Here is an 11,174-nt window from a genome sequence, read left to right as displayed (position 1 = left end):
GGCCTCTTTCTCCTCAGGAACCACAATTCCCTGGTGTGTGCCTTCCAGGGGACCCTACAGAGAGGGGCCGCTTCTGGAAGGCCCGCGAAGGTGGCCCAGTGGCCTGCCATCACCGCGGCAGGCGTGCGCCCCGCTGAGGGGGAGGGCAAAGCTCGTGCCCCGTCGGCCACCACGCGGCGGGAACTCGAGGCCCCATTGGCCGCACCGAAGGGCGTGCGGGGACTCGTGCGCCAACGGTTCGGGCCTCGGCGGCCGGGCGCTGGCAGGAGGGGGCAGGGCGCAGCGAAGGCCCGGGGGGGATCGAGAACGGTGGGAGAGCCAGGCTCGGCGGGGCGAGGCCCAGGGCCCGGGCGGGCGATGGAGGAGGCGCTGCTGTCCACCCCCATCAACCCCAACAACTTCCCTGCCAAGCTGTGGCGGCTGGTGAACAGCCCTCGGTACCGCTCCATCCGCTGGGACGGCCGCGGCGAGGGCCTGCTCATTGATCAGCCACTCTTCGAGGCCGAACTGCTTAGCCCACCGGGCCCGGGGGCTGGGGGCGCGGGGGGAGCCGGGGGCAGCAGCGGGGGCGGCGGCAGCGGCGTCGGGGCGGCCGGGGCCGAGCCCGAGCTCTTCAAAACCACCAACTTCACCAGCTTCATCCGCCAGCTCAACCTCTACGGCTTCCGCAAGGTGGTGCTGGGTGGGCCGGGGGCGGCGGGGCCCGGGCCAGGGCCTGGGGCTGGCGGGCCGGCGGGCGACGGGCCACTCCACCACTTCCACAGCCCGCACTTCCGTCGCGACCAGCCTCAGCTGCTCGTTCACCTCAAGAGGCTCACCAGCGCCAACAAGGCCAAGCTGGCAGCCGGACTGGAGGTGCCCTGTCGTCCGCCCAACCGCTTCCAGCGGCTCCTCATCACCTCAGCCTCTGCCTCCGCCTCCGCTTCCACCTCCCCTCTGCAGCATCAGGACCCGCCGCCCCAGCCCGCAGGGCCCCGGCCAGAGCAGCATGGTGAGTTTGTAGCACCTGAATCCTCGCTCTCCATCGTGCACGTGGGCAGCAGGGAGCGAGCACCGTTTCTGCAAAGTCCCAGGACTAGGTCACATCACCTGCATCATCCTCACTAGCACTTGCATTTCCTCTGGCAAGAGGCCATAAGCATCCCCTGGTCTGTGTCTGGCTACCAAAAGGACACAGGCTTTAGGTTTACTTTCCAGTCCTCTCCAAGAGAGTGAACCCCAAGAGTTAACCTACTTTCATTTACTTCTGCCTAGTCTCTCCGCTGTGATCATCTAGAATAAGCAGTCCATTATCGACGCACCGGGTGGGAAGGGCCGCCATTGTCTGGCCATCAGAACAGGCACTCTACAGTTTCCAGTGTGTAGGAACAAAGTCACCGCCAAGAAAACTTGAGGCATTAACCCAACCAAGAGAAAGGGGAGCAGGTTTTGCGCGTGGAAATTTGTTCTTGAAGCCACGTACCATCTTCCACCTATTGAGGCATCTAAGAAATCATTGAAGTATCAATGAGAAGTCATATTGAAAGTTCCAAGAAATATATAGAGCAGTAGACACTGCTTATATATATCTAAGGGGCAAGCTTTGCTGCAATGTAGAAACAATTCACGAATACTTCCATCCTAGCTTATCAGAGCTTGATGCCTTACTTGAGATGTTACTGGTGGGCAAACATAAGGCAAAGTAGTGAAAGCCAAAACAAAACAAAAGCTAGATGTCAAGATTTAGTTTAAAAGAACTTTAGAAAGCACACATTTATAGTTTATTGATTTTTCACTATTCCTGGTCATTCAGGATGGGGGAGGAAACTGAATATTTAGTGAAAAATTCAGAAACCTTTGGTCACAGTTCTTTCATGGACTTGATTAGAGCTGTCTTTCTGCTGACACACGTGAGGGTGACCTTTTTTCCTTGCTCTGTATGGCGGCCACAATAGACAGCTATACCAAGGAAACAGCAGGATACACTAATGGGGATTTGGGATTCTTTTTTTTTCTCACCTTCAGATAGAAGAGTAATAGAACCATTTTCAGACTGTTAGCATGGGTAAACATAAAGAAGTCTGGGATATTTTTGAAGCATGGGAAAATTTAAATGTACAAATAACATTATGGTTCCTTTAGTCTAGGGCCGGTACTGAAGCAAGTCTGCATTTAGAATTGGGAAGAGAAGAGCCTAGGTTTTCTGTTTGTGGAGTTTAGAAGATGAGGAACTAGGTTAGAGTTCTAGTGACAAGCTGAGAAAATGACAGTGGCATGGGAATGTTCTAAAAGAATTCTAAAGGAAAAGTGAGCTGCCTCGGTGTGGTGAGCCTTGATTTAGTTGGGGAGAGGGGCAGTAGAGACAGTTCTAGGGAATATGTGTCTTGGTAACTCCAGCTGGAGTTGTTGGTTCATTTTGTTTTGTTTTTAAAGTCTTATTTCTAGAGGGCTTAAGGAAAGAAGACAGGGAAATAACAATCTCAGGACAAATTCTCTAATCTTTTCCCCTCGTCTCTTCTTTTTGTTGCTGTTTAAAATTGCACATATTTACCCATGTATCCATGCACATGCATGCTCATGATGTATGGCATGGGTGTAGGGGTCAAAGGACAGCTTGTTAGGAGTCTGTTCTCTTACTTTTCTCAGGTGAGCCCCTTTGTCTTATTTTCCCAGTTTTATTCATAAGGCCAGTGTCGAATTTGCTTAAGAATTTTAAGGATTATTTATTGAAAAATTCATGCTTTTTCAGCATGGGGGTATGCGAATGTGTTTTCAGGTATCTCCTATCTCTTCCTGCTGTTGTGTACAAAAGGATGCTAGCCATTGCCTATACTTAGTGCAGCAGGCAATTGTGTTACGGGCTGCCATGTAATGTAATTCTTTTGTAGTTCCAAGAATACTGTCGCAATTTATTTCATTCTATTCTTGGCACTTCTATTTTTTCTCACCTTTTTTTTTCCATTTTAATTTTCGAACACGAGGTCTTGGTATGTAGTCTAGGTTGGGCCTGACTTTGCAATCTTCCTGACTCAGCCTCCCAAAAGCTGGGATTACAGGCATGTACCACCCTGCTAGGCTTCCCACACCTAGTTTTTATTCTACTTGAACTTGTCTCAGTTATATGGCTGCTACTTCCAGCCTTCTAAATCTTCCTTAATTGTAGAATAGTCTACTTAAGGACCTAGTCTTCTAATTTAGATCCACTAAGTCAAGAATATACCTGATAAGAAGTGTGGAGATTGTGTTTTCCTCTTTCTGTAGTCCATTTATATTATTTTCACTGGCAGTTTATAATATGTTATACTGGTCAAATGGAGTTTAAAGTCTGGGGAGTAGATGCTCTTGTATGAACACGAGCTCTCAATAGGCAGATTTGGGGATTCTTTGATGGAAATGGCTAGTTTGGTTTCACTTAAAGGAATAGAATCTTTAAAGTCAAAAATCCATTGTGCCCTGCATTTCTAGAATTCAAATATTGCCAAGTATACCTTGAAGATGTTCTGAAGACACAAATATGATGATTTATGTAGTTGGTTAAAGAGAGCCCTATTAGCTAATTCTTTTTAAAAGAATAAAAATGAACAAATTGTGTTTCCATTCTTTAAGAAACAAGTTGAAGTAATGACTCCCCCCTCACAGTTTTGGGTGTTATTTTTATTAATACTTAGAAATTTTCATCATTTTGTATTTTGATCGTATGCATCCCTCACTCCTCCCTCTAACTCTTTCCAAATCCAGCCCTGCCAGCTTTATTGCCCCGCTTCCATATCTATAACTGAGTCTAGTTCCTACAGCTCATGGACTCACTCAGAGTATGGGGCCATCCACTGGAGTGTTATTGACCAATTGGGGCCACACACCCTTAAAGAAAACTGACTCTGGGCTGGAGAGATGGCTCAGTGGTTAAGAGCATTGTCTGCTCTTCCAAAGGTCCTGAGTTCAATTCCCGGCAACCACATGGTGGCTCACAACCATCTGTAATGAGGTCTGGTGCCCTCTTCTGGCCTGCAGACATACACACAGAATATTGTATACATAATAAATAAATATTAAAAAAAAAATCTGACTCTCCTTTCCCTAGAACCCATCAACTCAATAGTGAGGAATGACCTAATCCTGACAATATTGTTATTGTATCAGCATCTAAAATAGGTAATTGAAGGGGCGTGGTCAATCGATAATTAACCAGACCAACTCAATACAAAAGATTTAGCTTTTAATAAAAGGGGAAAAACTTACAAGACCAGAGATCCCGCGAACACCAGAGGAGCCGGGAACCAAAGAGAGGAAGTGGCAAGGCACTTCGATATTTTACTTGTTTTGTATGGCCTCGGGGGGGGGGGGATACACCTTAAGCAGAATGTGATTGGCTGAGATTCCCCATCAGATATTTACCCATCACTCAGAGTTTATCACCAGGGAAGCAGAACCTTTTTTTTTTTTTTCCCCCTTTTTGTTTTTTGAGGCAGGGTTTTTCTGTAGCTTTGACTGTCCTGGAACTAGCTCTGTAGACCAGACTGGCCTCCAACTCACAGAGCTCAGCATGCCCTCTGGGGATTAAAGGTGTGTGCCACCGCCTTCTGGCCAGAGCTTATTTTTAAATTCAGATTTAAACTACATTTTTGGAACTCAACTAGAGATTGAACAGCCTATCCCGGAAAAGTCCAGAAGGTTTAATGAACTGTGGGTAATGTAGTTTTGACATGTGAAACCTCCAAGGAGAAAGCAAGTAGGAGAGGAGGCAGTTGGGATGCTCAGAAACACCTTTTGTGAAAAGTACCGATTTCCTGGGACAACCAGAATTGTCAGTGGAATTGTCACTTGAATACTTTCCATCTTCTAAACCAGGATTTTTTTTCTTTATTAGATAGAGTGATTGATTTCTCAGGCTCCAGAATTTGTGTTATTAGTATTCATGCATATATTTGTTTACTCTTGGTGTTAATGCTTTATTTGCTAAGGAAATTAATTGCCATGGAAATAGAATGGGAGATGTGTAAATGTGTTGAGTGGTTTATAATTTGATTATTTGAATGGGTAGATATTTGAGTGACATCTTTCAACATGTACCTTAGCACTGAAGTCACAAATAAACTAAGTTTTGTCTCTGTTTAATAAATATTAGCTCAAAAAAGTAGATTGCTTATTAAGTTTAGTTTAAGGAAGATTAAGATTAGTTTAAGGAAGCATGCTGGAAGGAAATTGTGAACCACGTACATAGTCAATAGGTAATAGTCTCCTTCTGAATATTTTTTCTGATTTTTCTGAATTAGTTTTTTGTATTCAAGAATTCCAACCTATAAAGTAAATCCCGGCTATAATATTTATAGCTATCATCTTCTCACTACAAACTTTTGTCCTTTTCCTCTCAATTTTCTTTCTACCTAGTTGATTAGAAAAAACAGATGCTTACATCGGAGTCTGAGATTAGATGCCTGAAGTTTTAATCAGTGCTTCCTGTGGCTGCGTGTGCTAGTCAAGGGTCTGAAGGCCACTGATAACCAGCAAAGGTCTCTCTTAGAGACTAAGGGAAAAAAATGCAGGGCTTGCGCTCTAGCTCAGTGGGCCAAGTGATCGCCTAGCATATGGAAATCATATACAAAAGTTTGATCCCCAGACCTGAAAAGAGAGACAACCTCATGAAAGATGATTGCTTACTTGAAAAGATGAAAAAAACTAGATGAAAGTTTTCAAGCCTGACTTTCCTACAAGGAATTTTTGTTGTCATTGTTAAGTGGAGTGTGGTGGCACACGCCTTTGATCCTAGCACTCAGTTGGCTGAGGCAGGAAAATTGCTTCAATGCTTAAACCTGGGCTCTGTAGTGAGTAATCAGCCCAGGTTAGAACAACATAGCAAGACTGTCTCCAACAATTTACTACTTAAATAAATATAAAATAAATAAATCGAGGGACCAGTGGGGTGGCTCAGTGAGTAGAGATACTTGATGCATTGGATTTCCCATAACCCACCTGGTAGAGGGGAGAACCAGTTCCTGAAAATTGTCCTGACAGTCACACGCATACTGTGGCAGGCATGCCCAAACAATAAGTAAGTAGTTCATCTTTGCAATAAAGAAATATAAAAGTAATTGAGAGGGGCAAAGGGCATAATATCTCTTTGTGGCTCATGTTATGAATTCTTATTTATTCTGAACATTTCTTTTATGTGCATAGTAGAGTGATACTTTCCTACTTATTAAAGTTCCTAAAGGTCTTGAAAGAATGTGTGGAAAACTTCTAGTTTTGATTTAATTTAAACGTTAGAGGTTGGCCACTTTACCTTTTATGTCAGTCATGTTGAGAATTATCAAGAGTTGGTTATTCTTTCAGCACTATATTCTGAATTTCTTTTTGCTAAATTCAAAGTTCTATTGTGTTTAAAATAGCTGATAGGTGAGCAGCTGCATATTTTTTACCTTTGATGTACTGTCTGAGAGTGTATTGTAAAGTTTGTAAATGTGTTCTTCCTCTTTTATGCAGGACCAGTGGCTGTAGGACAATTTCACCGGTCATTCCGGCGAGATAATTTGTCTCCTTATTCCTACGTATCAACTTCATCCCACAACCACAGCACGTTCCCTCTGAAAGGTTTAGATCGAACCCCGATTCCTCCTAGAACATGGCAGAACTCCCTTGGAATGCATCCTGGACAAGTGGAGACATCTCCCACTTTCTCAGATAAGGGGGTTCCATTTCCTGTACTGCAGAGATTTCCAACTGAGGTTACTTACACGCTTCAGCCCAGCGCCACATCTGTACATGTTCAACAAGGTCCTCAAACAATGGTCAGCTCCTCCCAAAAATACAGTAACTACACACCCTCGGCGCAGTACTCCCAAGCCTACTACCCGACAGGTAGGAGACATTCAAGTTCACTAGCTTCTATAAAGGTAGCTTATAAGAACATTTATATTTTTGTAGTATTTCAGTCTTTGTGTGCTTAATAAATAGGAATATGCATTTTAAAAATGGCATGACTTCTCAACCAGGCATATTATTAAACAATATATAATGATTAGGGACTGGAGAGATGGTTCAGTGGTTAAAAGAGTATATTGTTCTTGCAGAGAACCCTGGCACACATGTCAGGAGGCTCACAACCATCTTTAACTTTAGCTCCAGGGGATCCAATACCTCTGGCTTCACTAGCACCTGCACTCATGTGTACATATCTCACCCCTACATACACCTAATTAAAAAAAATAAATGTTACATATATGGTACATATATAAAGTTTCATCTGTTCTTAAAGATTTTGAGAATCTGTTACCACATAAAAGTGTATATTTTCAGTGAAATGAAAATTCTATATCTACAAAGTGTATTCTAACTCTGAGATTAAGATTCAGTGCCCTGGGAGGCTGGAGAGAGGCTCAGAGGTTAAGAACACTGACTCAGGTCCAATTCCCAGCACCCACATGACAGCTCACAACTGTCTGGGACTTGAGTTCCAGGGAATCTGACATATACAGACAAAACACCAAGACACACCAAACACACAGAGATTCAGTGCCCTGGAACCTTACTTCCTTTCTACCATTGTTGTCATGTTTCATTAAGTTTGTCTTTAAGGTATGTTTTTTATTTCACAAGTGAAATTTCTCATAATCAAATCATTTTAGTATTTCAGTAATGAAGTTTAATAAGAACACATACTCCTATGTTTCTCTATGTAACGTAGGGTTTCTCTATGTAACAGTCCTGGTTGTCCTGGAACTAACTCTTGTAGACCAGGCTGGCCTTGAACTCACAGAGATCCGCCTGCCTCTGCCACCCAAGTGCTGGACTAAAGGCATGCACCACCACTGCCAGGCTATATGCTTTTGTAGATGGAAGTTAGATGGAAGTTTCTGTTCTGCCCAGTTCTGCAGCCATTCAGTCCCAAGGAAACACACAGACACTTATATTAATTATAAACTGTTTGGCCTCTTAGCTCAGGCTTATTATTAACCAGCTCTTATCTATGTTTAGCCACATGATTTGGTACATTTTCTCAGTAAGGCATTCTCATCTTGTTTCCTCTACATCTGGCTGGTGACTGCGCCTCTGCCTTTCCTCTTCCCAGAATTCTCCTAGTCTGGTCATCCTGTTTAGACTCCCTGCCTGGCTACTTGCCAATCAGCATTTTATTAATACAAGTGACAAATCTTGCCAGGCAGCAGTGGCGCATGCCTTTAATCCCAGCACTTGGGAGGCAGAGACAGGTGGATCTCTGTGAGTTCGAGGCTAACCTGGTCTACAAGAGCTAGTTCCAGGACAGGCTCTAAAGCTACAGAGAAACCCTATATCGAAAAACGAAAACAAAACAAAAAACAAACAAAAAACAACTGACAAATCTTTACAGTTGTACAAGAGCATAATCCCATAGCATACTTTCCTGTTCTTAAAACACTAAAGACTCAAAAGCTTCTTGTGTGTCTGGAGACAGGTCTCAGCAGTTAAGAGCATTGGCTGTTCTTGAAGGGTACTTAGGTTCAATTCCTAGAACCCACATGGTGATTGACAAACATTCGTAACTCCATTTCCAGATAATCTAACACCTTCTTCTGACTGCCACAGGCACCAAGCATGCATATGGTACATACACATACATGAAGACAAAATATTCATACATATTGAAATAAATAAACCTTTAAAAAAGCTTCTTGGGAGTTAAATTTTAGATTGTGCAGGAAAATGTAGACATGTACCCTGATCTTTCCAACTTGGAGCATTGGAGGCATATTCTTATGGAACATTAGACATGGCGGCTTGAGTGCTATGTTCCTGTAACCTGAAGGAACAGGTGAATATAATATGGAAGTTTTTTAATTGGAAAATACTTGGAGTTCTAAGCAATCTTTAAAACTCTTAGATGAGAACCACTTATATATTCCTCATTAGAAAATGTTACAAGTAGTTACTACTATTCAATCTTTACAGAAATAGTATTTGTCAAGTTACTGATATGGGGTGTTATTAAAAATACTTTATTTTCGAGCTGGGCAGTGGTGGCGCACACCTTTAATCCCAGCATTCAGCAGGCAGGTGGATCTCTGTAAGTTCGAGGCCAGCCTGGTCTACAGAGCAAATTCCAGGACAGGTTCCAAAAAGCTTAGAAGAGAAACCCAGTCTTAAAAAACAAACAAATAAACAAAACCTTTTCTTTTCAGCTGGGTATGAATGGTGCCTACCTTTAATCCCAGAATGGGAAAGCAGAGGTGGATCTCTGTGAGTTTGAAGCCAGCCTGGTCTACAGAGTAGACCAGTAGGGCTACACAGAGAAACCCTGTCTCAAGAAACCAAAACCCAAAAAAGCAAACAAAACTTTACTTGTGAACTTGTAAATTAATACTTGTCTGCAAGAGTTCAAGGCAAGTGTGTAGAAGGAAACATTAAGAGCAAGGAGGGTGTGGGGCTGTGGCTTAATGATGCCATTCTTGCCTAGTGCACACCGGGCCCAAGCTCCATGCCAGCACTGAAGAGCAGAGAGAGCAGCACAGATAAGAGCTCCTGTCGTCTGGGATAGTTTATGGCACAGCGTGTTGTTTGCATTTTGTTTTGTCAGCATTTAACAAGGATAATTTGAAATGACTATAAAGTTTCTAAAATTATGAGAATGCTAAACACAAAATCTTATGACAGTTTCTACACTTGCTCTTAGCCAAAAGGCTGGCTGAGCAATACTTGTGATGGCTTTGAGTACATGACGTGAATTGAGTGAGAGTCTTTGCACACTCTGCAGTGCTGTTGCATAAGTAGAGTTGTATTGTTAAAGATGAGCTGTCTTCTCTGGAAATGAGAATTTCATAAAAACTGCTATGCAATTACCTAACCTCTCCAGTAAGGTGAAAGATACAAAATGCTAAGCGATATAGTCGCTATTTACTAAAGCGCCTATTAACAGCATTGTGAACACCCTTCTCAAAGCTAGATCAGCTCTTAGTGCTGAAAGACAAGACTACCTCTACGACATTCGCGTAGGTCACAACAAAAAGACTTAACTGAAGAGTTACAGAATTCCAGTTCCTTCAAAACAAACTCTTATCATCTGAGGCTCAGATAAAATTTTAATAAGAATACTAAACTTCTAAAAATTAGTTTAGAAGAGATTAAAAATTAGTTTGGAGAGATGTAGTGCCCTCTCTTAATTGTCTGCCTTTTAACCCACAGCTGTCCTAGTCAGCAACTGCAACTCTGCCGCTACCAGCAGCCGCTAGGATGCAGGAGCTTCGGCCTGAAGAAATTCTGTTCCCTCAAACACCTACTCTTTCAAAACTACTAAGAGAACGTATCTAAATCTCTGTCCCACTAAAGAATTCAAGATTTGCCAGGAAGTGGTGGCTCAAACCTTTAATCCCAGCACTCAGGAGGTAGAGGCAGGCGGATCTCTGTGAGTTCGAGGCCAGCTTGGTCTACAAGAGCTAGTTATAGGACAAGCTCCAAAGCCACAGAGATACCCTGTCTCAAAAAACCAAAAGAAAAAAAGAATTCAAGATTCAAGGCTGAAGGTAGAATTGTGCCTCCCAGAGAGGCTCAATAACAAACAGCTCACCTAGCTTGCCTCCTCCCATCTCCCAAGAAGTTCTTTTTCTTGCTCTTCTTTATAAATCCTTCTCCACCTGGCTCCTCCCTACTACTTCCTGCCAGCTAGTTGCTGATGCAGCCTCTAGACCACAGGTGAATTTATTTAATCAAACAATCTTTGCATCATTAAACAAATGTTCCAGAGCATAAACAAAAGTAACACACCTTAAAATAATATTTTACAACAGAGCTGGCTTGATGGTTAAGAGCACTGACTGCTCTTGCAGAGGACCTGGGTTCAGTTCCCAACATCTGCATGGTGGCTCACAGTCATTTACAGCTGCAAGTCCAAGAGTTCTGGTGCTCTTTTCTGATTTTTCTGCCCTTTTATGAGCTGGAGGCGGGGCAGGGGAAGCTGCAAGTTTTTAACCCTAACACTCAGGAGGCAGAGGCAGTAAGATCTCTGAGTTCAAGACCAGCCTGGTCTACATAGTGAGCTCCAGGACAGCCAGAGCTGTATAGTAAGACTCTATTTCTAAATAAATAAATAAAATAATTAGATTTGGCCTCTTTAAATAGTATGACTACCAAAATTCTATAAATGATTTTTATAGTAAAGCTAGGAACTAAAAAAAAGAATGCAATCAGGCTAACAAAATGATCATCAGAATCTTCTTGTATTTGTCACC

At 43.0% G+C, this 11,174-nt stretch overlaps 1 protein-coding gene across 1 annotated transcript in view; it reads left to right on the top strand.

The window, feature by feature from the left end:
• The first annotated feature begins 357 nt into the window (after nt 1-357).
• Hsf5 (heat shock transcription factor 5) overlaps nt 358-11,174 on the top strand; it is a 50,890-nt gene continuing 40,073 nt past the window's right edge. The window contains exons 1-2 of the mRNA XM_048446664.3: nt 358-991; nt 6,460-6,834. Coding sequence (XP_048302621.2) covers nt 358-991; nt 6,460-6,834 — 1,009 coding nt within the window. The remainder of the gene's footprint in view (nt 992-6,459; nt 6,835-11,174) is intronic.

The sequence above is a fragment of the Myodes glareolus genome, chromosome 9 (genome assembly GCF_982192425.1).
Source record: "Myodes glareolus chromosome 9, mMyoGla1.1, whole genome shotgun sequence".
Lineage (NCBI taxonomy): Eukaryota > Metazoa > Chordata > Mammalia > Rodentia > Cricetidae > Myodes > Myodes glareolus.
Note: the sequence above shows the minus strand (reverse complement) of the source record. Positions and strands in the feature narration are given on the sequence as shown.